This window comes from Lissotriton vulgaris, chromosome 5 (genome assembly GCF_964263255.1).
Source record: "Lissotriton vulgaris chromosome 5, aLisVul1.2, whole genome shotgun sequence".
Lineage (NCBI taxonomy): Eukaryota > Metazoa > Chordata > Amphibia > Caudata > Salamandridae > Lissotriton > Lissotriton vulgaris.
Window position 1 is genome coordinate 822,634,826 of NC_141693.1, and position 25,540 is coordinate 822,660,365.

Genomic DNA, 25,540 nt, shown 5'->3' on the forward strand with positions numbered 1-25,540 from the left:
TCATGGTTGTCCTAAACATTTATACAACTACATCTAGTTGCTGTAGCAGCATATATGCAAAATACGTTCATTGCTTTTTTCAATTTGTCATACAAGCCTTCACGGAACATCTCAAACAAATAATAACACCTAGAAACACTCCAGCGCCAGTGTGGAACTTAAATATAGTACTCACACAACTAATAGAGCCTACAGTTTGAACCTTTGCACTTGGTGGATTTACAGTTGTTAACGTGGCAAGGTGCCTTCTCACTAGCTATCACCTCTTAACAAAGAGTTTGTGAGATTCATGCGCTCACTATTCAAGAACCTTCATTTGAATGAATGAATGAATGAATGAGCAATTTGTATAGCGCAAACTAAGCCCAAGGGCGTCAAGGCTCTTGTATACAGATCGCTCACAGACAACTTCAAAAAACATGCTTAGGCCCTGTTCTTAGGAAAACAACCAGGTCTTCAGGGACTTACGAAAGATAGAGTGTTCTTGTTGCCCCAAAGAGACTGGGAGAGAGTTCCACACCTTGGCAGCAGTCAGTGAGAAAGCTCTCCACCCCACCCCACCCACCACCTCAATCTTTTGAACCTCGGGTCCACGAGAAGATTAAGATTTGCTGACCTGAGGTTCCTTGAGGGCATGTATCGTTTGATGATGCTATTTAGGCCAGATGGGCCCCGGCCGTGAAAGGCGTTGTGAGTGAGGCAGAGGGTCTTGAATAGAACTCTACGGTCCACCGGGAGCCAGTGCAGCAGACTGAGGGAAGAAGTAGACGAGTGATACTTCGGGAGATTCAGAACCAACCTTGCAGCTGCGTTTTGAACCAGCTGCAGGCGGTGAAGCTGACCTTTGTTTATGCCCAAATAGAGGGCATTACAGTAGTCTAGTCTGGCTAGGATTAGGGCCACAACCACCTTTTTTCGGGCTTTGAAAGACAAAAACAAGGATATTTTTCGAATAACACATATAAGCGCGAAAAAGGTGGACACAGTCCTTGAGACCTGCAGAGTCATAGAGAGGGAATCATCAATAATGACTCCAAGATTTTTCCCATGAGAGGCAGGAGTGGGACAGGTACCAAGGGAATCCGGCCACCACTCGCCCGACCAAATGTCCGGGCCTTCCCCAAAGACCAGGACCTCCGTCTTTTCGCCATTTAGTTTAAGGTAGTTCTGAATCATCCAAGATGAGACTGCCACCATGCAATCTTTGAAATTTTGGGCAGCGTTCCTAACCTTATACGTAATGGAGACCATAATCTGGGTGTCGTCCGCGTAGGACAACACCTCAAGCCCAAATGATTTTACCACCCTTGCCAGCAGGGCCATGTAGATATTAAAAAGGGTAGGGCTCAAAGAAGAGCCCTGGGGCACACCGTAGGCAATGGGGGAGGGCTCTGAAGAGAAACTCCCCATTCTGACTAGTTGGTACAGTTCACTGAGAAACGAGGCGAGGAGATCCAATGCCCGGCCCCCACCCCTATCTCCTCAAGGCGTTCCACCAGTCTGTGAAGGGACAGGGTATCGAAGGCGGTGGTGAGGTCAAGTAAAATCAGGAGGGTGGTATGACCTGCCTCCACCTGGACTCAAATATTATCCAGCACCATAGTAAGTGCTGTCTCAGTACTGTGAGAGCTTCTAAAGCCATGTTGGGAGTCATCTAGAGTCTGATGGTCCCTCAGGTAGGCGCTCAGATGCGAATTAAGATGGGATTCCAGAATTTTTGCAGGAAGAGGGAGAAGGGAGATGGGAAGGAAGTTTTTAAGACTGGATGGATCTAGTGAGGGCTTCTTAAGTATGGGCCTGACCACTGCAGCCTTCCAGATCAGCGGGTAAAGTCCTGAAGATATGGCTAAGTTCAGGACTGTCATAAATTGGGGGATGTAAGCTTCTTTTGCTCTTTTCACGACGTTAAGGGGACAGGGGTCCAGGGGGGACCCTGATTTAATCACATCAATCAGCAGATCTACAGCCCAGGCGTAAGGTTGGGGAAAGAGCAAAAAATCCATGGAGAAGTGGGGGTGAGTCCGCAGTTACGGAGAGTATCTGAGGTAATATCTAGCATGAAGGTGGAATTTTGAGTCTCCAACTGGACATGGATGTCATCTATCTTAGAGCGGAAAAAGGAGGATAAGCTGTCACAGAGGGTTCCACCTTGTCCGAAGTAGAAGGGGCAGCAAGAGTATTGAAGCTGTTGAAAAGCTCCTTGGGGGAGGTTGTGCGCCCGACCATGTTATTATTATTATAGCGGCTTTTGTAGCGCGCTCTGTTACTAAATAGTATAGTATCCTGGCGCGAGGGAGAGGGGAACAGATCACAGTAAATGCAAAAGAGAGACCGCCATTATGCAGTGGTGTTAAAGAGGTGGGTTTTTAGGCCTTTCCTGAATGCCATGATGGAAGGGGCTGTTCTCAACTGCAGAGGCAGGGTATTCCAAGCTCTCGCTGCTCTAACAGAGATGGATTGGCCACCAAGCCTGCTATATTTAAACTTTGGCACAGTCATTTGGTGAAGATTGCTTGATCTAAGAGGGCGGTTGGGAGCATAGAGGGAAAATCTTTTTCTCAGATAGGTTGGGCCTGTTATATGGAGTGCTCGGTATGCTAGCACAAGGATCTTAAATAAGATCCTTTGAGCAACTGGGAGCCAGTGAAGATCTCTGAGAGGTTGGCGGACACTAGATCTTCTGGGTATGTTAAACAGCAGCCGGACCGCAGCATTTTGAATGACTTGGAGGCGGTGGATCAGATAGGCTGGGAGTCCACAGTAGAGAGCATTCGCATAATCCAATCTGGATAATATCAGAGCGCGAATGACCGTCTCCTTGGCTGCTCTCGGAAGCAGAGGAAGAAATCTGCGCAAGGTTTTAAGGGTGGAGAAGCAGATTCCAGTGAGTTTTTTCAGGTGGTCCTCAAATCTGAGATTGTTGCTAAACCAAATTCCTAAGTTTTTAGCAGGTCCGCCAATGGATTTGAGGCTAGGAAAGTCGGTGGGCCAGAGAGAGTCACTAAAGTTATCTGGAAAGGAGCCGTACAGCAGGATTTCAGATTTGCTCTCATTACATTTAAGTTGGGCACAGGCCAGCCAGCGGAAAACCGATGATAAGCAAAATTGAACTCTCGATGTGTCCGAGTTGTTTTTGGGCCATGTAAACAAAAGCTGAGTATCATCGGCATAAGCCATAATTTTGGCACCTAGCTGTTCCGCAAGATAAATGAGGGGGGTCATATATACATTAAAAAGCAGGGGGCTTAAGGTGGAGCCCTGTGGTACACCAGTAGAAAGTTTTTTGGGAGAGGAGGAGAAAGGCGGCATCCACACTTGCTGGGACCTGTTGTCTAAAAAAGATGTTAACCAGCCGAGAGCTGGGCCAGTTATGCCTATGGCTGCTAGTCTGGTAAGTAGGAGGGAGTGTGGGACCGTATCGAAGGCGGCAGAGAGGTCCAATAAAATCAGCGCCGCTCTGCCACCTCCGTCCAAACACTCACGAATGGCCTTAGAAACCTCGACTAGAGCCGTCTCTGTGCTGAAACCAGCTCTAAAGCCTGATTGCACAGGGTGAAGAGCTTGAGAGCTCTCAACAAATCTGTCCAGCTGTGAAAATGCAACTTTTTCGCATATCTTTGCTAGAGCTGGCAATAGAGATATGGGCCGGAAGTTAGCGGGGGCCTTTGGGTCTAGGCCATTTTTTTTGAGAAGTGGTAACAGTTTTGCCTGTTTCCAGCAGGCTGGAACAGTGGCGCTGGAAAAAGAGAGGTTGACAATATGTGTCACCTCTTGACCGACTGTATTAGCCAGGCCCGCAAGGACTCTGGCCGGGCAGGGGTCAGCGGGGGAACCCGATTGTAAGGTAGCCAGAATTTTCACAACCTCTGTTGTGTTCACTGGAGTGAAGAGGGCAAACTGATCCATAGAGATGGGCAGATGTTGGAGAAGTATTCTTCTTTTTCCTCCAGTATGGCTAATTTGTAAGACTTCAAGGCTTGTTTATGGGACTCCCTGCCCGATGGTGCCAGGTCCTTCCGCCAGAGTCTTTCCTTCCTTCTACACTCCTGCCTCATTTCACGTAACCGATCAGAGAACCAGGGTGCGGTAGGCTTGGACCTGGCCGAATGGTAAGATTTTTTAGGGGCAAGGGTATCCATCATGGAGGAAATTCTCTCAACAAAGTCAACCACAGCAGTACCCGCATTTGACAAATCCAAGGTCTGGAAGTTAGAGAAAATATTTGCGACCGTATCATTCGAGATCAAGGCAAAATTACGTTTTTCTTCCATTTTAGGTTCTGCCTTTTGGGAAGTGCCTATCATGGTAGTCATTAGCTCAAAAGGAACGGCATGGTAGTCTGACCAGGAGAGAGGAACGGGCACATTCACAGAGATACGGTAGTCATTTGAAAAGATCCCATCAAGGGTATGACCAGGCAATGTGAGTGGACGACTTCACTAACTGATGTAATCCACATCCATTCAGGGCCAAAAGAAGTGAAAGAATATCATGATTAGTATTATATGTATAATCACCAAAAAGCGTGAGCTTGGTGCGTTCCAGATAAGGTTCTAACAGGTTACATAGGTTCTGGCCAAACGAAGCCCTAGGCCCGGGTTGCCTATAACAGACAATCCCAGAGAAACTTTCAGTGCAAGTAAAATTTATGGAAAAATAAAGTGCCTGATAATTATCAAGAGTGGAGGTGAGAGGCCTTGTCTGGCAGGTAAAAAGCGTCCCTGACCAGGATGTCCAAACCCCCACCGTGTCGCCCCTCCCTGTCCAATCTCAAGAAGCGATAGCCTGGGGGAATAGCCTCCACGAGCTCGGGGCCTGATGAATCATTGGCCCATGTTTTGGTAAGGAAAACCCAATCTGGAGCGTTTTGGAGAACAAAATCTTTAAACAAAGTGTTGTTCTTTATAAGGGCCCTGGAGTTTATCAAAAAACCCTGCAGAGGTCACTGAGTGTGGGAGTGCATCGGATTGATAATAGTAGGGGAGATACTGGCTACCACCCCACCCCTAAGGAGGAGACCACATCTCCTACAGTTTGAAGGCCCTTTTTTTGACAGCCTTTACGATTTCCAGACATGAGGACAACAAGGAGGAATTCTCTTACCAATGTCCAGCAGGTACGCCCTAGAATAGCACCTAATAGCGTCAGCAGTCTGTGTCACACAAACAGCATCCCTGGCCCCCGGCACGGACTTGGCGTGGACGGGCCTCAGACGGGCTTGCCTTTGACGTGCCTTCGGCGCGCCCACTGCGCGGGACCGGAGGCATGCAGGTTACGATAGCAGGAGGGAGGCAGCGCACTAGAGTGCTAGCTGACGTTCTCCGCCCCTCAACCAGCCGGCCGAGGAGCAAAAATGGCGCCGCCTATTCACCCTCCACAACAAACGGTAAAAACCACGGTGGAACGGGGTGTGCTACCCAATCAGGCGTCCTAGCAACAAACCGGTAGGTCTTCCACAAGTAAAATATTAAAAGAAGATAAAATGTTAAAACTATCGTGGAACAATTCAAAAACACAAAGTAAGCCGGACCGAGGTACCTGCAGGCGTCTGTAGGACTGTGCAGCTGAGTGTCGGGCAATTTATGGGAACTTCTGCACACTAGAGCGCTAACCGATGGTCTCCGCCCCTCGACCCGCCGGCCGAGGAGCAACATGGCGCCGCCTATTCACCCTCCACATCAAACGGTAAAAACCGCGGTGGAACGGGGTGTGCGGCCCAATCAGGCGTCCTAGCAACAAACAGGTAGGTCTTACACAAGTAAAATATTAAAATAAGATAAAATGTTAAAACTAGCGTGAAACAATTCAAAACACAAAGTAAGCAGGACCGTGGTACCTGCAGACGTCCGTTAAATTCATAAAGGTAGGATGATATCAAGAAATAAGGCAACATTTTGACCAAAAGTGATCTTGCCATTTCAGTTAAATAATTCTAAAGAAGTACTCGTTTTCTTCCCAAAACCAGAAACAGCTGCAGTGTACTGCATACAGTAGATGTCAAAAGATTGCTTATGTACTACATTGACAGAACAAAAGCATTAGGAAAACTGATCAACTGTTTATGGCATATGCAACACCACAAAAAGGGCAAGCTATTTTAAATGCAGGTATTGCTAGATAGATCGTTACATGTATTCAAACCTCCTATATAAAAACTAAAAGAGTACCTACTGTACCTCCAAGAGCTCATTCAACATGTAATAAAGATGCAGGAATGGCGTTTGTTGGCAACATTCCCATAGCTGATATATGTAAAGCAGCAACACGGTCAATGCCACGAACCTTTCCCCAAACTTTATTGTGTGACTATACTAGCACAACAACAGTGTATGGTTACCCAAACAGTATTACTAACACTCTTTCAAATATCTGCCGTAACTGCTCACTAACCACAGCTGGGAAGATGCTGGTTTACAGTCTAAGCAAATTATGTGCATCTACAGCAACAAGTGCTATGAAGGGAAAATATTACTTACTCGATAATCTTCTGTTCGTAGCATGTAGCCTTGCAGATTCACATGCACCCTCCAACCTCCCCATACCTGCTCAGTGTCAGTATATATATTATGCAAAAGCCATAATGCATGGTTTTTAAAATTTGTATATACATATGTTTACACTGTTGCTCACTATCCCATTACTCCCACTGGATGGAAAACAACCAATGGGTGGAGCTGAGGCCCATTCTCATGATGGATCAAGGAAGGACTCCCTCTACACCTCATTATTCGAAACTTCTTGGAAGAAAAACAATCTGCAGTATACAGACCTAACACTAGATGGCAGGAGTATGCAAAGCATGTAAATCTATAGCACTACACTCAATGAACAGATGCTTACAAACTATCATTTTCTTTCACTTGAAAAGTTCTGTTACTTAACTACATTCCTCAAATATCTATCATTATTCTAATCACTAATTAAACTCCCACCTCTTTTACATATTTTTTGCGTACATATATTGCAGGTCCTATTCTTCTTTGCTTGATTTTTCTCGATGAAACACAAGATGTGCATCTCTGTGTTCCCATTATTCAAATACTTAAATCGCCCGCTATTCTGTTAATTTCTTCCCCATTCTGCACCTCAACTTATGCGTCTTCTATGTGTAGCCGTTCTGTTCAAAAGGCTTTCTAATCTCAATAAATAGTGACACAGCTTATTTTACAATTTCACCTTCTTAATGTGTCCCACAAATCTTCTTAAAAATTCTCCAGGCCTATCATACTGCTCAGCATTAGATCTTGCGAGTTGCCCTCACGGCTTCTCACACAGTATATCCTCACAGCTCCACAGGTCCTCATACTATCACCACAACAGTTCATTTCTGCTGCTTTCATTCTTATTTGAGGCTAACCTAGGCATAACCTTTTCTGGCTTCTGCTTTAGTCACCTCCAGACCTTCTCACAAGTCCATTCTTAGCATCTCACTATGTTTCATATTGCACCTCTTTTACTCTCAAAGCTCCTCTTGCAGGCCTGACACTATAAACCCTCCCTTCTCTCTTATTAGACCACACCCCATTCCACATGTCGTTTCCTTCTGCCTTTATTAGTTTATCTCTTGGTCCTCTTCACAACTCTCTTGCTCTATTTTGTATTCCTTACCTGCCCCTTGCAATACTCTCCTTAAGTCCCTCTCAGAGAGTGCCCTACCTCACTCAGTCATGGCATTCCACACCATTCACAACCTTTTTTCGGACTTTTGGCTGTATTATCTTGCATACTTATGTAAGTATCCAAATTTCAGTTGTTACAATGCATGATATTTTCAACGCATGCATACGTTGTCATTTATAATGCGTAATATGGTATTTTACCACACGTTTTGTAACATATATATATATATTTCACGAAGAGCCTCTCGAAGAAAGGAAAGAGCCGCACACAATATGGCGAGGTAAAGGGTTTAATTAAGCAGCACCGGCGTTCCTGATGCATTTCGGTCACATTGACCTTTTTCAAAGGGGAGCGTGTGGGTGTGTGGGTGTGTGGGTGTGTGTGTGTGTGTGTGTGTGTGTGTGTGTGTGTGTGTGTGTGTGTGTGTGTGTGTGTGTGTGTGTGTGTGTGTGTGTGTGTGTGTGTGTGTGTGTGTGTGTGTGTGTGTGTGTGTGTGTGTGTGTGTGTGTGTGTGTGTGTGTGTGTGTGTGTGTGTGTGTGTGTGTGTGTGTGTGTGTGTGTGTGTGTGTGTGTGTGTGTGTGTGTGTGTGTGTGTGTGTGTGTGTGTGTGTGTGTGTGTGTGTGTGTGTGTGTGTGTGTGTGTGTGTGTGTGTGTGTGCGCAAAATGAAACATATATATTCAATACTATGTATGTATATCTATTTTGGAGGGGGGCAGGGAATATCCCTAAACCTCCCTATTTATTTACTGACTGATGGGTAAGCTGCATAACCCAAATGTAAAATATATATAAAGGCTAAAGTAACAATCTAACTAGATGAAACATTCACTAACAACATTACGTTTTAAACTCAAAAACCAAAGAAATTCACTAGTTATAGTTTTCTCCAGTAACTAGAACTTGTGCTCTAAATTAACTATAACTCACGACCACCACTGGGTAATATATAGATGCATGTATACCCTTACATCCCTTTACCTCTACCTGTCCCATAACCCAAAAATCCCCCTTACCCTCTTTACCACTACGAGTCTCTGAACTCTACATCTCTTTACCTCTACATAGCCTTGAACCCTATAAAAACTGTACTTCCTTTACCAACCCCATAAACCCTAAAAAAAACTAACCTCCCTTTACCACTATCCTCCCCTAAACCTTAAAACACCCTTACCTCCCTTTACCCCTACCCGCGCCTGAACCCTAGAAAGCCCTTACCTACCTCTACTTCTATCTAACACTGAACCCTAAAAAAAACCCTTACTTCCCTTTAAATCTATCCACCGCTGAATCCTAAAACCCCCTTACCCCTTTATCTCTACCAACCCCTGGGGCCTGAGAAACCCCTTACCCTCGTTACCTCTATCCATCCTGGAATCTTTAATCGCCCATCCCTTTACTCTTACACCCTCTCCTTATTTTTAAGTGACATAAAAGTTATGTCTGAAAATAAATACTTACCTGCGTTGTAAAAGGTTGAAAAGGGCCCTCATTGTACTTGCCTGCATTGTAATGGTTTGCGTTGTCACATCCATCGTACTAAACACCATGTTGTAAGCATTGCAAATCAGTATCACAACTTAGCGTGTCCAGTGGCAAGGCATGGTCTTTTTTTTCTAGCATAGTTTCTGCACAATGATGGGCATCAGGAGCTCTTTGCTCTCTGGTGTCAATACAATAATGTTTAGGGTAAACAAGCACACACCATGCCTCCATATCCCTCTCCTCGATAACCAACTGTGCCCAAGGTGAATCCCAGACCTGTCAAAGATATTTATAATGTCTCCTCGAAAGCACGCCTGTACTGAATGTTACGCCACTCTTAATAAAGCATTGGATTGCTGCTATACATTGTATCAGAATCTATGTTGAGCAGGATTATAAACTACTTGAATTCCGAAAATTAGATTTTCACCAAATCTATTGTAAAATGGCCAACCTGAGAAGTAATCGCTTCAAGGTGCTTTGGGAGAGTTTGCAGTAGTTTATGGGAATTAATGCAAACAATGTAGCACCTTTCTCCGATTTTTGTCTCCTTAGAAATCTACATTGTAGTTTTTCACTCTTTCCTTACCTCTTCATTCCTGGTGTCTAACTTTTAACCTTGGTTGGTTGCATAGAGTGTAGTTATTTAGAGGGACCTATTGTTTGTGTCTGATTGAAATCATGAATCCTTGTGTACTTGAAAGGCATGCAAAAGTTATAAGATTTTTCAGGAATCACGTCATGTTTTGGCTTGTAGAATCCCAGGCTAATTTGGTCTATTGCCTCTCCAAAAAGTGCTTTTGGGAACAGAAGGATTCTTGGTATAAACTTTCTGCCATTTTGGTATGCACGCAAACTTTTGCTGCAATCACATACATGGTGCTACTTCTCTGTAAGGACGTTTACATCTAGATTTACAAAGGTTTTACTAAAAAGGATACTTTGACTTTTAGAATCCTTGATGAATGAAATGTGCATACATTGCAAGGAAGTTTAAGGTGGAGTCAGAACTCCTGAACGATAAAAAATAAGGTTTCATTTAAAGTTTTGCTGACCGAAGACCCTGCAAAATTGGCCGAAAAACCTATGTGCCATATTACAAGTCGACGGAATATCCGTCACGTTTGTGACTCAATAACCTGTCCACCAAACTGTAAATAAGGCCCATAGTTTTTAAATACTAGAATTTTAATTTTGGCGCATCTGCCATCATTTGTATTGCATGATGGAAAATGTATTCTCAATATTCCGAGACAAGGAGCATCTATGGAAATTTAATAAGAAAAAAAAGCTATTTTTAAAGGCCATTTTCATCGTTTTGCATACCATTTCTTGAGCTAGTGCGGAAATGGTTACTATAGACGATTTTGAGAGCCAAAAATATGAATCTGTTGAAGTGGCAGGCTTGTTTTATTCTCATGACAAGAGCCCTTATAAAGAAGCCGCACCGTAAGCTAAGATGTTTGTCTGAGTGGGAGATTGTCTTGAATTAGTTGCCACCCTTCAGGTACTATGCTTTTAAATCAGTGCTTTTCTCCTCCTGATTCAGGATATGTCACTGTGAAGGCGACGATGAAAACCCGCTCATTACTCCCTGTCACTGCACAGGAAGTCTTCATTTCGTGCACCAGGCCTGCCTCCAGCAGTGGATCAAGAGCTCCGACACGCGATGCTGTGAGCTTTGCAAGTACGAGTTCATAATGGAGACCAAATTAAAGCCATTAAGAAAAGTAGGTGCGACTTAGAAAGGGGAAATGGGCGCTTTGTGGAAGAGGGAGGGTCAAATGTCAGAATACTATGCCGTTTCCCGTTATGACTACCGGATAAAGTCCCCAAGCTGTCCAGTTTGAGTTTGGAGGACTCCGTTAGGAACACTTCATCGGTTGGAAAATCTGCTACAGTAAAAGATGGGTGATAGAAGAGGAAAGTCCTTCGAAGGAAGCGATCAACAATGAAATGTACTAACCCCTCATTTCTTTTATTCCTCAAGTTTCCACCATAAGATTACACTTCCTTGCTCTCACTTACCACACTTTGACTAGAGACAGGGTAGTCTAAGATTATGGCTACGCGTCCTATTGTAATTCCAGTCTGGTGGGTAACAGAATCAAGGTGTAGTGTGGCTCACTGGTTAGAGGCGGCAGACCCGAGAGCAGAGGACGGCCCGGGACCAGGGTTCGATTCCCGGCGCGGCAGGTTTCGGGACCAGGGTCAGCGGACTCGATAATTCTCTCGCCTCGGTGCCCACTCTGATCAGCGATCACACTCGGCAACTCTGGGCATTAGCTTGCCTCATCTTCACTAACGGCCCCACCAGACCGCCGGGGATGCCTGGTCTCACCCTGGAGATACCCATTAAGGGACCATCTTTCAGGGAAGCCAGGAAGGGTTTCGCAGCGGTCGAAGCGCCTTGGGACCCTACGGGTAAGTAGTGCGCTATATAAATGCCAATACATTTACATTTACAAGGTAGAGATTATGACCCTTTGCTGATTTTCTCGAGTTAATCCCCCACTGCCTTGTAATGTTATTTGCTTTTTATGGTGTTGGTTTTCTATAAGGTCGTTTTGATGGTGTTCTATCCTTGGCTTTAGGAACTGGACTGTTGCAAAGCAGTGGTTGCATTGAGTGTTCTATCATTTTTATTGGCTACATTTTTATAGCTCGGACCTCATCACAAGGCAGAAGAGGAATTTATATGATACAAAGCTGCAGTTAACAATAATTAGTTAATGACAAACAGTTTTGAGATTGTGTACTCGGGCTAAATTCAAGATTTTTAAATTGAGTTCCTGTGGTCAGAGGACTGGTGTTAAGAGAAACCAATGTTTATTTTCAGAAACCTCATGAAATATGATGAATTTTAGAGAATTCAAACAGAATTTCATTTAAATTCTATTTTATTGTCCGAGAGTCTCATTATGAGACTGAGAATGTATCTTTTTTACTTAGTTACTCCTAAAAATGAATCCTGCTTAATGCACTAAGCACGGTAAAGGCTTCTGTCACCCTTCCAGACCTTAGTCTCTCAGAGCGGTGTCGTTGAGGGATGTCACAATTAAAATGATAAATTCTTGCAATGATGTCAAAGTCTGATAATAGGTCATTGAGTGATGTCACAACCTGAGGTCAGATTTGAGTAGTGTTGTGCCATTCCGAAGACTGGTCCCTGTTGTGATGTTGCAAAGTAAGATCAGATTTCTACATAATAAAACCTGAAATCGCACGGTGTGATAACCCTAAGAACCGGACCTCCTCAGCACAGTGACCTGAGGTCAACCAAACGTAATCATGGACATTACCCTTGGAAATTGCCATAATGCCAGTTACCTTGTACTCCTCCTCCTCCTCCCCCTTTTCATATCCCTTCCTTAAGAAGCTGAACAAAAAAGACTTCCCAAGAACCTGATGATATAGGGTACAGGATGCCAGTCTGTGAACCCCCCCCCCCCGCAACCCCCCCCAGGATCTGACATATGGCCTTTAAATTATTCCTGGAACTTGAAATCCGTGTCACTGGAGCGACTGCACTTTAATTTCAAGTCCACAGTGAGTACAAAATAGGTAAAGTCAAAAATCAAACTTTGTGCAGGAGCTACTAAACACAAGCAAACAACAAATAAGCATTTACGAAGATAAATAGAACAGTCGAAGGATAGTTAAATCACCTTTTGCTGTGCTTTACCATCTGAAGATCCGTCTTGTGGGCCCTGTGACTGTGCTAGTCAGTTTGGCCCACTAAACTAAACGCACATGTAAAAGATGATTGGTTTGCAACAAACCCCTTGTCTTACATGTGCCCCAGTTCAACAGGTGGTTAGGCTGGTGGTCATAACTAATCTCACACCAAGTGATCGGCAGATGCTTGTTTAGTACTTGCATGTTTTCCCATCACATCCTAGGGTCTATGATTGAGACCACATTGTTGTTCTATTGCATTATCACAATGCTCTAGCACTCTAAGACTATTATTTGTTAAGCAATCCGCTGCTTGTTGGAGCGAGAGGGATAGCGGTCATCAATGAAACAGACGCAGGCCCTGGTGCTTTAAGGTGTTAGACCTCACTTCATTAGCTGCTTCAGTTGTAGCTGCCTCTCTTACCCCATTTATGGCTGTATTTTAGTTCTCAGTAAACAAATAATTATTCAATAAGAACAATATGTGTTCTATACTCCAGAATCGCTGAAAGAACAGAGAAGCAGTGGAAAACCCAGTAGGTCTCCCCCTTTTGACCTATTGGCTCTTCCCATGCTTATTGCTTTTCCTGTGCAGCATCAGCAAAAGAAAATGTGCAATGAGTTGTGCTCACGCATGATTGAGTATGCATCATGATGCTACTGTAGCCCAGCGTTGTGAAGCGTGTGCTAGGATACGTGAAGATGGTGGATGCCAACCTTGGGGAGGGGGGGGGGGGGGGGGAATAATAATGATTCAAATGTATGTACAACCACATTTTTAAAAAGGAGTGGCCAGACAGCATATAAAAGACTGCAACAGGAATGGCAGGTGGTCGGGGATAAGAGAGAAGCGCTTCAGGAAGAAATCAATGGAGGGGGGTGGCAGGGAGCAGCGAGTAGTGGGCGAAGGAGCAATGGAGGTTTTTGAGGCAAGAGTGGAGAAAAAAATAGAGGGAGAGGTAGAGGGAACAGAGCATAAGGTGAGATGGGCAACAAAACTGGTGCAAGGCAGGAATGCGTGGAGGAAGCTGCACACAAGGAAGAGCAAAAAAACACATTCTCTCCTATTGGGTGCTGAAAGAAAAAGTAGTTGCCTGAATGTGCAAAGTAGAAAAAAACAGAATCGCAAAGAAGCTATGTTCCATAGGATGGAGAAAAACAATAAGAATGAAAGCTATCAAATTGGAAGCAACAAGATTCCCTAGTCAAGTATGATATCAAGTTCAATATTTGATTTATAAAGATTTATTCGCAAAACATTATAAAGGCAAATAATCCATGATAGAATGACAGTGAGACAAATGTGTTCGGTGCTGAAGTGTGACACACAGAAAAATATTCATAAGTTGGTGTATTATATTATAAGTCATTGGAGATATGACCCTGTCTGACAATATTATAGTTGTTAGGTTTCGTAAAGTTCACAAGTCAACTGTGTTTTGATCCTTCAACAGTATGGGATCATCATCATCAGGACTCTATTATTTATGAGCCAGAGGGCTTATGTGTTCACGGAGGAACACAACAAAAGAAAATGCAATGACATGGACCTGTCGGCTAAAGCACCCAATCACTCAACTCTTGCAATTCAGTCATTCCGGTTCCTGACCCCTGGTCCACTTCTTTGCAGAGTGCATTCTCACCCACCCTGCTCTACCTTGCCCACAATCATTTGATGGAGACTTCCTATTGGGTCACATTGTGTTGTCTCCAGATACTGTCCATCGCCCTATAGTCCTCCCTTTTCCGCCATCCGTAGAACCCTGTTAAATTTATTCCAGTTCCAGAATATTACATCTCCAGTTATATATTCATTGAATATTGAACTTGAACATTGCTTGACCAGGGACCATTGTTCATTTTCTGAGTTTTATAACCCAAGGCCTGTGTGATTTTGGAGTTTTCCTTTGTTGTACTTCTTATCCTCATTGTTTGGTACTTGCACAGGCCTGATGCGGCAGTTGCGGAAACCCGTCCCCCTTCTCTCTACTACCTCACCACAGATGATAGTGTCAGCCACTATTATCTCGAGGTTGGACTATGGCAATGCCTTATATATTGGCCATCCGCAGAAACTTATTAACAGACAACAGGCTGTATTGAACGACGCGGCCAGGCTGATTTTCAGGCTTCCAAGAAGATCTCACGCCACCCCGCTGCTGTGCAAGTTGCACTGGCTCTCCATTAGGCAGAGAGCAAACTTCAAGGGCCTCTGCATTGCCCACAAAGCAATCTATTGCCAAGCTCCAACTTACATTAAAGAACACCTCAAGACCTATGTTCCAGGCCGTACATTGCGGTCCTCCAAAGCCTGCCCTGCGGTCTGTCCCTCCCGCTGTACAATACCACTTCAAAAGGGGACAGAGCGTTTTCCGTCCTGGTCCCACAGCTATGGAACCAGTTACCTGAACATCTCCGAAAGGAACCCGCTCTCCTCTTGTTCAGGAAGCAGCTCAAAACGCTTCTGTTCAGAGAGGCCCTGAATACGGTCTAGTTCCCTATCCATGCACTGATCATGACACCGTTTAGTAGTTTCTGGCCACTCTCCTCCAAGTGCTAAGAGACCTGCCGGTGATTAGGCACTATATAAATACCAGTTAACATTAATCAAATATGAAACCAGCAAATAGACATTGACAAGAATTCCAACCACTGGTAAGCAATGGGCTGTCCCAAAGCCTAGTGTAAGTTGTGGTATTGTCCACAACAGGTGTTTTCAACAACAGACAGCTTTGAGACCGAACACACATTTACTGATCCATTCAGAGGCAATATAGTTGGTAGGGAAGTGCATATTGCATCTCTATTTTTTTTTTTTACCAACGTACAAAGCATATTCACAGGAAAACGTCTAAAGTTATACAAATCACTAATGTGTGGATCAGCAGCGGTATTTTCTAGTTTACTGCCTCTTTTATGTCATCTTGATGTATGCTGTCTAGCAAATGACAGCAAATATTTAAACTGGAGCGTAAAAGTACCAGTGGAATAACTATTGGGAAAGTCAGTAAGTTTGGACTTGGCAAGCTAGTGCATTTGTCATTTCTTTTTTTCTTATAAGCACATGAAACAAAAATAAGAATAAAAAAACGAAAACATGCTGCCACCTAGACATGGACCCAGTGCAATTGCAATTCAAATTTAAAATTACACAAATAACTATTGCACATAATTTTAGTAGAACAGTATGCATGCTTCCCAGTAGGCATGTGTGCTTAAAACAGTTATAGAAAACATTTTTCGTTTTAATGCACACTGCAGGCAAATATGAATATTATTGGTGGAAGAAAATGTACAATTGGCTTTAACTCACTGAAACCTAAATACACAGGTTAAACCATGGGTATTGCCTGAGATGAGGGAAGGAGCAAATAGTATAAAATGTTGTGGTTCTTTTGGGCACGTGGCTGTTCTGTGTACATAATGGAGAGAAGTCGTTCAAATGTAGAGACAAACAGTTTGCGTGTAAGTTCGATGCTTTGCTCAATACTTTGTAGAATCTAATAGCTAATTTAAAAAGCATGAAGCAGTATTACGGATTTTTAACAAACATTAGGTTGATAGAATAAAATACCACTTAAAATTTGGGCTCTAGTATAGCTAAACTACTTTACAAACATAAACCAGAGAATATACCACAAACAGGACAAATCTACGAAAAGTTCAAATTCTCTTTAAAGAAATAGGGATCTCCTGTGGGTGGCTATTAACGGTTCTTTTTGCAGTCTTTCAGGTAAATAATTAATGTGGAAAATACATACACACTGAAAGTAATTTTCATGGCACAGTAAAGGTGAATAAACATAACTCCTCCGTACACATTTGTCTATTTATTTGAAGCATTAGAATCAATCTAATACAGTGTCTGATAGATTGAGAAATGGCATTTCTTGAGAGGTTATTGACAGACAAAGCTCGTGCATCCGAGACACTGCCTTCACCATTTCTTATTTCCCAATAGGTCAGACCACATTTGGCCAGGTGTGCTCAATGCACCTTCAACCTGGATCTGTACAACGCTGTCTGTAAGCATCTAAAGCCTGATATCATATGTGGACTAACCCATTCAAAAATACGTGGATTTCCTAAAACAAACATTATTCTGAAATAGACAGTAGGGCAGTAGGCAGTCAATCAATCAAGACCTTGAAGCACATGACTGTCTCAACCTCTAGGAGGGTCGGAAACCTTTGCTTCTTATGTGCCTTCAGCTATTACAGGACTGGGTTTGTTCTACACTGTGTTTAAGAAAGATTAGTCAGTTGTTGAACGTGGAATGGCCTACACAGATGCATTGGAATTCTTGATATGGAGGTCAATCGGAAAGTCCAATACGCTGGCACAGTCAGTCAGAGCCTCCTATGTGAGCACCATTGACCCTGCCAGCCTTTAACAGACTGCAAGCTGAAACACATTTTCTGATTCTTTTGATTGTCCATTGGTTCAAACTGTGGTGTGGTGTGCATGCCTACGGGGAAATTAGTGTATTATCAGCCACGCTGTTGTGTTTTACAAGCCACATGGGCTGGGGCAGAGGCAGACACATGTCGACAGAGCCTGACTGTCCGACACGGTTGCTGTAGCACTTGTCTTACAGGCTCAGTAGCCTTTCAGGGAATTCTCTGAATGGTTTGCAGGCCAGTTGTCTTTTGATACAAGTCTTGCCTGACTTGTTTCACTGGAGCTTTTCGCAAAATATAAGATAATTATCAAAACATTTTGTTGCTTATATGTATAATGTGACAAACCAAGCTAATTATGACAATGAACATTTAGAATTAAAAGCGAATTGTGTCATATTGTAATATATTTCACAATATTAATAAGGGACTTAAAAAAAGAGAAAATCCGAGATTGTGCAAAGCAACTGCGATCAGCTAAAATCAGCCTGTAAACAAAAAAAACTCAAAATTATTCAGACACAAAGTGTATTCGCACATTCAATGTGGCACCATCAAGACTTTGGGCTCACATCACTGCCGCACAATGGGTGTCCAGTTTTTTTTGGCATTTATTCTCATAACCTTACTGGTGCAAGTGGACCCACTCAACACTCTTTGCACGATGTAGCCAAGAATAGCTTTATATTGGAGCTTCACATGGTAGTCTCTGCCCTGAAGGTTAGCTCATCAGGCAGACCCCTTGGCCTAACTGAGTACCCTTGGATTTATTAAAATCAAATATTAATCTTTGGGCATCGCTTCTTAACTAGAAGAAGGTAACTGGCTTTAAACACGCTGTTGCATACCACTAATTGACTCCCTGGTTAAAGTTGTTTGCAGAATTTATACAACAGGGTTGTGGAATGGGCAAATGAAAATGAGATTCTGTGCGAATCCCAAAATGGCTCCGACTCGCTGCCTCAATTTCTGCTGCTTGGGTGTGCATTGTTGGGCCCCCCGGTTTCTGCATCCAGGTCCCTTTGTCTAGCTACTTATTCCATGGCTGAAGTTCAGTGGTTGGTGGCATCAGTTCCTCTGTAAATATCTCTGTCTCTGCCAGTCAGCTCCCAAGCTGTCTGTGCTCCAGGACTTCACTGCCCGCAACCACTACAGCTTATAAGGGCGATATGCCAGGACAGTGCCTAACAGTTTGTCTTAATCATACTTAGCAATGACTGTACTCTTGCATATGCCTCTCCTTTCAACTCAGGACACCCAGCTAGGCCTCACTCTGGCGTGTTGGTGCACAGGAGTCATCTCTCTAGGTTCAGCTTAGGTGCCAACATTTGTGGCCCTTTAGGGTGCATGATCAAAGCACCCAATAGGTCTTTCATAGTTCCATGGTCCCATGGTCCCATACACTGCACCACAGTGTCCCAGCTGGATAGGACCCCTTCTCATTGCTCACGGTCGGTCCGCCGCCACCCAGGAAATACTTTTCACCTAGTCACGTGGCACCCAGGGCCCTGAATGCCAGGCAGTTTCTAGCTGAGGTGGCCCTCAGAGTTCGTGGGTGGATTGTGCTTGTACCATAGTCACCAGAGGCTCCCCTTTCTAATGCATCAGTTACCACTGACAACTATGTTTTTCTCTCTCGCAGTGTTAGCGGCCTCCCGGACCATGTGTTCGAGGGCCCCCATTTTGAAGTCATGTGTTGCAGCACCTCCTGTCTGCTCCTTCGATATTTCTTTCCACATGGAACGTGGTATTTTGTATGGCACTCTAACAGTCTATTGACCCTTCTCCCTGCCGGCCGCCATCTAGCTGCACTGACAACACCACTCTGTAGACCTATCCTAGGTCTATTAGCTCACTAGACGAGCGCAGATTTCTACATCCCCGGCCATACTCATCAGGCGCGGGTGGCCGAAAAGCCCAGACCTTACTTTGTGGGCAGCTTGGGGTCTGCACTTTCATGCGAGTTTGGAGTTCACCATGAGGGACAGCCACTGATGGTCACCATCTTGTGTGCCTCCATGCTGTAGGCCCGACACTCACTCGCACACCTCCCAAATTTAGCAACTGCTGGCCGCTATCCTGAGCCATCGTAACCAAGCCCAAAATGTCTGTTCCCGGCGGCGGCTGGCACCCAAAGCAGGCTGTGGTGTACAGCAAAGTCTGAGAGGTTTGCCAATGTGTTTGGAGGTCCCCTGGGTGCATTTTAATGGCAGGATATAGTCAGATAGGAACCCCGAAATCCTGGACCTACAGCATCAGCGTTCAGCCATGCCCCAGGAACTGCTTACTCCTTAACGACAGAAGTGGTTTTGGTGAAAAAGAACCGCCGAACTAGCAATAAACTCATGGTTTGCTTGCTACCTCCACCATCTCGCCCACTTCGCTGCCTGACAAACCCCAAAAGAGGCCCAAGTCGCTCCGTCACCTGTGGAAGAAAAGCTTGTGATATGAAAGCTTTGACAGCGCTTGTCCCCCATTTAAAAGACATCTTTAAATGCTAGTCCATCCATGAAGTCTTTCTGCTGGAATGCACGCATTGCCACCTCATCAGAGACTATGCAGAGGCCTGTGGCTGAACCGGCTATCTGGCATGAGTTCTGCTTGCATGAATTCCTGGATACTCAAGCTCAAAATGACATGCAGTTTTGGCAGCTAAGGCTCCATGCTCACTCATGCTTTCGCCAGCCTATCATATCCTTCGCGCCTTGTCATCTTCCCACATCGTCTGGTCATACAAAATAAGAATATTTTACTTACATATTGCAATTTCTACACTCCTAATGTATGTCTAAGCTTCCTTCTTTGAAAATGGCGAACGCTCAGAGTACCATGTAGGCAAGCGCTTCAGCACCCCAGACAGGGACAGTAAGCATTGTATAAATGCTACAACACATAACTTCTGAAAACCTTAAATGATCGGGTTATAGTCTACTGGCTGTCATTTTTAATACAAAGATGAGACAGGTCCTGCAGGGAATAAACAGAAGGAGTGAATGTGACTACATGAGAGGACATTGCATTTGTCATTGCATTACTGTTTTTTTGCCTTGATGTATATGGTGCAAATTGAACGATGGTGCACGTCACCATACGTTGTGGGGGCAGTTGCTGCAACAGGTGGGTAAAATATTTTGATGAAAGAACCTCAGACATGAGCACTTCCTTCTGTTGCTCTACAAAAAAGTCATTAACATTGCTCTTTTGTTTCATTCTTGCTTAGTGGGAGAAGCTGCAGATGACGTCAAGTGAAAGAAGGAAGATCATGTGCTCTGTAACATTCCATGTCATCGCGATCACCTGTGTCGTGTGGTCCTTGTATGTTCTCATTGACAGAACGGCAGAAGAGATTAAACTGGGCCAAACGACGGGTATGACTGATACTAAGAGACGATGATCCCATAGCGTTCAGTTACCGCAGCGCAGTGATGCCAGAGTTCTCAACTTTTCAAGATACGCAAAAACAAGATCAGGAATGTCTCTTACAACCGTTTCCAGTGATTTTTCAGCTTTATTTTGTAGTTGTGATGCTGCGTGAATCCATTCGTGCTAAAAAAAAAAAAAAGAATTATTGCTGTTGACCTAATAGTTCCAGGTCCAAGTTGCTTGGAAGAGGCACACACTTGTATCACACGTTGTGACACTTCCCTTCACCATCAGTTTCACTGATGTTTTGGGTACTGCTTACACATTTACTGGTTGTTTACCAAAAGACGTATGATGTCAAACGGTTATACTTAAATACATTTACATTTCAAAGTGAGGGTTGTAGCAGTGATTACAATACTTAAGATTCAAGATATAGAATTGCAAGGTTGAGCAAAGGAAACCATTTCCTTTGCGAGAGTGCAGAGAAGCATTACGTCACACAGATTTAAAGGGAAAAGTCCGATTGGACTGTGAGCGCCCATCGAGAACGCACGATGCGTACCATGCCTCCTCGTTAGAAACGTCACTTTTCTTATTTTAATTCAAACTGGGGCATCTGTTCGATGGTTTCTTTCAGGAGTTCTGGTTGTAAAAATAAAGCCACTTCTTTCTTCTTTATATTACTTTACGCTCCAATACTCTGTCTTGAGGGGCATGGGGCAGGGACAAGGGTAGGGGACTAGCGACTGTAAATGCTCTCGCTCTTTCATCAATAGCTTGCTCTCTGCAGATGTCCTGCTGAGAATAGGCATGAATGTAGGGCGTTCTCTGATAAACGGTTTGAAGAGTATCCGTTTTCAGTACGTGTGAGGGGTATTCGTACTTACTCGTGGGTATGGATTCTTGGATGGTTTGGGCAAGGTTGGCAGGACAGATCGGTTCCCATTGTAGACGGGTCAGGGAAGGCTGCCTCTTTGGGCCTTGAGGCATGATGGCATTTCCTGGTGGTGCACTTTAGTACGCAGGTGTTGGACAGGACAGCAGAACAGTCTCCCGTTCCTACAGAGCCAGCTTTCTGGACCTAGGTTAGGGCAGTGCAGATGACCGGTTGGTGGACCCAAATGAATTCGAGGGCAGGAGCCACAGACCCAAGACAATGCAAGATATCCATGAGGGAGACCTACATTGGGTGACAGGCCACATAATTTAATAGGAGGCCAAGGGGTGGAGTAACATGGTCAGAGTGCCTGGTCAACAGCATCAGTGACAAGTGAGCAGAGAAATTTAGCAGATAGGGCTCAGGAGAGACGTGTATTCTTCTGCCTCAATCTTGGAGGCAAGGAAGAGAAATTCACGCCTTGGACTGGCACTGGTAAACATCTGCTTTCTCCACTGTTATAAGGAAAATGATGTAATCTTTGAATGATGCCTTTTCGGAAAGTGATATATCAAAAAACACTTTAAAATCCGGGATATGCAGCCATTACTGATTCATTCACAAGTTAGGGTCCGAACATGGTTTACTGAATAACGAGACATGTAGGTTCTTATCATGCCACTTTACGAACGCCACCAGGCCCTAGAACATCAGTTTCAATGAACTCATGAGGTCCAAAAGGCATTCCAGCAAGTCTTTAAGATATTACCAAGCAGTATGATAAGTGCCATTGCAGGAAAAAAAACACAAAGTCCTTCGTCAGTTGACAAACGTTATCACTTCCGCTACACTACACCCTTGGTGCTATAGTCGGTTTACAGACAAGGATGACCCAGAGTTTTAATTTACCACTTGTGAGAGGGTAGACAACTCCTCCTTCTAGGCACAGTAATAGCAGCTGTAGGTGGCAATCCTGTTGAACCATTAGATGCAGACGACATATCAAGCAACAAATCCAACAGGTATTGTTTGTACTCTGACTGGTTTGCCCTTCATTTTGGCATGCCTCTGATGTATACTAGTCGATCACAACACAGAATGCAAATTCCTAGGAATTTGCAAAAAGGTTCCACTGAATTAATATGCATGAGGGAAGTTGCTTTTTGTGACCTGGGAGGGAGCCTACAATGAATAGCAGACCTCCATCCATGCATGATTCACATTACCTGCATGCTGTCCTTTTAGTTTAAAAGTAGCTCTAACCTTGAGGGGCAGGTGCTGCTTTAAAAAAGACAATGTGTTCAGAAAGACAGTTCTCCTGTCTGCTCTTCTCGAAGCTGCCCACCAGCATTCACAAATTACCACAACTTGTCAGGTGCCGGGAAACAATCAATATTTTGCGACCCCTGTTTTGGTTTCAAAGCATTGGTATATACCATTGAGACTTTCACTGAGGTTTTGGAAAGGGTCGCAAAAGGCATTTGTGAGTCGAAAATACTTTTCCACTTGCAAAACAGCCTTATTAAAAAGCACCTTGTATTTATCCAGTCACAAAGCATGTGCCCTTACGAATTGCAACCACTTTAGCATTATCCTCCAGGTGGCTACATTAAGGACTTTAGGGCTGCTCAGCTGCTGCTTTAGGGCTTTCTTAAATTGATTCCTTAATAATAACACTTATGGCATACGTGTTTCTATGGAGCATTATAGTTTGCCCATTGCAGCATTTTGGGATATCTACAAATAACATATTTGCAGTGAAAGGAACTTAATCCCTGGGGGAGTTGCTGAGCTATGCGGTTTACTCCTGACATTTCTCTTTATAGGATTAACAATCAGCTCGTAAGTTACTGAATTCTAAAGGGATGATCTTGTTAGAAATGGAATGTAGGTTAATGATCTTCCATAAGTACTTCACAAGTGTTGTTGAACACCACATCTAGGTGATAATATATATACGGTGGACATTTTTTAAAATGTACCTAATTTCATGGACAGGAATGGTTTCCTCAAGATAAGGTGTTATTACAAAAACTTTGAAATGTTGCACATAACCATACAGAAAACATGGAAATATCATACATAAACAGACTGAAAACTCCACAGCTGTGCTTATATCAGTTCATTCTTGGCAGAGGGATATTTCAGTGCGATCACAGTAATTCAGTATGTAAAATAGCCGTGTGTTATAGTTTGTGTTTTATCTGCTATTTAAAACTTCTGCAGTTTCACCATTACATCAGATTTCCTAATCTGATTTTGTCTTTTATGTTTTCATTTTTTATGGTACTCTGTATAATTTCTACTTTTTAGCTGAAGATTTTACTTGTTTTGATATGATCTCAGAATAATTTTGTATTTTTTTTATTACACACATGCATAGTTGATGTAGTAAATGTTCATTTTTTACTGTGTTTGTACACATAACTTGTTTATTGGGCAAAATCATATTTGCCAAGCAGCTAAAGAAAAAGAATGGCACTTTCAGCTAGTTCTGACTTTAGTCATTAACACTTTGCACGCCTGGCTAATGAAACCATACTTATAATGTTAAAAGTATAAGTCCCAAAATATAAAATGCTATTATCCATTCTGGCTGAGAGTACCATCGAAGACATCAGTGCCACATAGGACACATCCATAATGTTAAGTGTTTGATGTAGGGGAGAAGTATTTTGCTTCTCTGTCCATTGTTCTCAATATGCTTTCTGAGTCTTAGTTAAACACTAGTCTGTAGAACTCAGTTGCCCCATTATCTTCAAATGAAATCATTAAGGCCTTTTACTATAGAAAGCTGGTCAGGTGCCTGGCCTTCACCATACCCCACCTGATCCTCTGAAACCAACAAGTGTGTTTTTCTGCTGTGTGGTCCTGTAGCAGGCCTTTAGTGCGTTGATCATAGGATCAATATACCAGTCTGACTTATTGCTCTAATAGTTCCAATCCACAAAAAGATATAAAGCTAGTTCTGGAAACTATAGACCTCCAGGTCATGGAAACAGTTTTTGGTGCAGTATGGGAATTGGTTCAATAGAGAAATTTGTGACTTTTAGGGATGTTACCATTGTTGAATGTGGCAGAATCTTAGGAAGGTTGTGGATTGGGAACTTTAATCTCAAGCAAAGTCCTCTTACTGGTTTAGAGTCTAAAGTTTCTGTTGTAGAATTCTTTCATGAGGTGATATACAATGGTAAACATAAACTAACCAATGACTCTTATAGTAGTAAGGTGACTGCAGTCCATAACAGCTGTAGCTATGAGACTCAACAGCTGGTTGTGTCAGTGGATTAAACAAAGTTCTTTTATGGAAAAGGAAGCTGATTTAATGCTTTTGGTATCTGAATTAATTACTTCAGCACATTTACACTTTAGTTTGGGTCTGACATCAAAGCGAACGTATTTGAAACTAACTAAGCACTAATCTCAGTAGTTTTAATGTCTAATGTGCCATGTTGTTTTAGATCTTATGTTTCATTGTGTTTTATCTCCTGAGTGACTGGTTGTGTTTACTGCATTATAAGCAATGAGTTGCATCAAATTAGAGAAAAAAAAATCAAGACAGCTTTTTAAGGGATCACTGACAGAATATCAATGTCAAAAATGTTGGCCATAGTATCGTTCTCCTATACTTATAATAGTAAGCAATACCATATCTGAAAAAAATATTGTAAACCATATAGCATCAAAAAATTGACAAATATTGCATTTTTTATATAGAGTTTCAGGTAGTAAATATTAAATGTTCTAATGTATAAATATAATTTAAAGTAAATATATTCCACTGATATGTATTAGTATATATAAAATATACTTAAAGAAGCACAGACACATGTTTGTATCTGTACACATATATATTTATTTATAGTAACATTCTAAAAGTATTTAACATTATATTATATATTATTTTCATATTTTAAATATATTAATATGAATATATATATATATATATTTATTTGTAGTAATGCATTTAAAATATTACATTAATATGTAATGAAAATACATGTTGTTAATATTGTTACACAATACATCCAGAAAATAATTGAACAAGACATAAAATAATTAATATAGACATAAATAAAATATTATAAATTGAAATATCCCGAAAACAAATGCAT

General features: G+C 42.9%; 1 protein-coding gene across 7 annotated transcripts in view; it reads left to right on the forward strand.

The window, feature by feature from the left end:
- Positions 1 to 25,540, forward strand: part of MARCHF8 (membrane associated ring-CH-type finger 8) — a 713,145-nt gene that overhangs the window by 681,493 nt on the left and 6,112 nt on the right. For all 7 annotated transcript variants that reach the window (XM_086922313.1, XM_086922312.1, XM_086922310.1 and 4 more), the window contains 2 exons: positions 10,654 to 10,834; positions 20,403 to 20,550. In XM_086922313.1, coding sequence (XP_086778439.1) covers positions 10,654 to 10,834; positions 20,403 to 20,550 — 329 coding nt within the window. The remainder of the gene's footprint in view (positions 1 to 10,653; positions 10,835 to 20,402; positions 20,551 to 25,540) is intronic.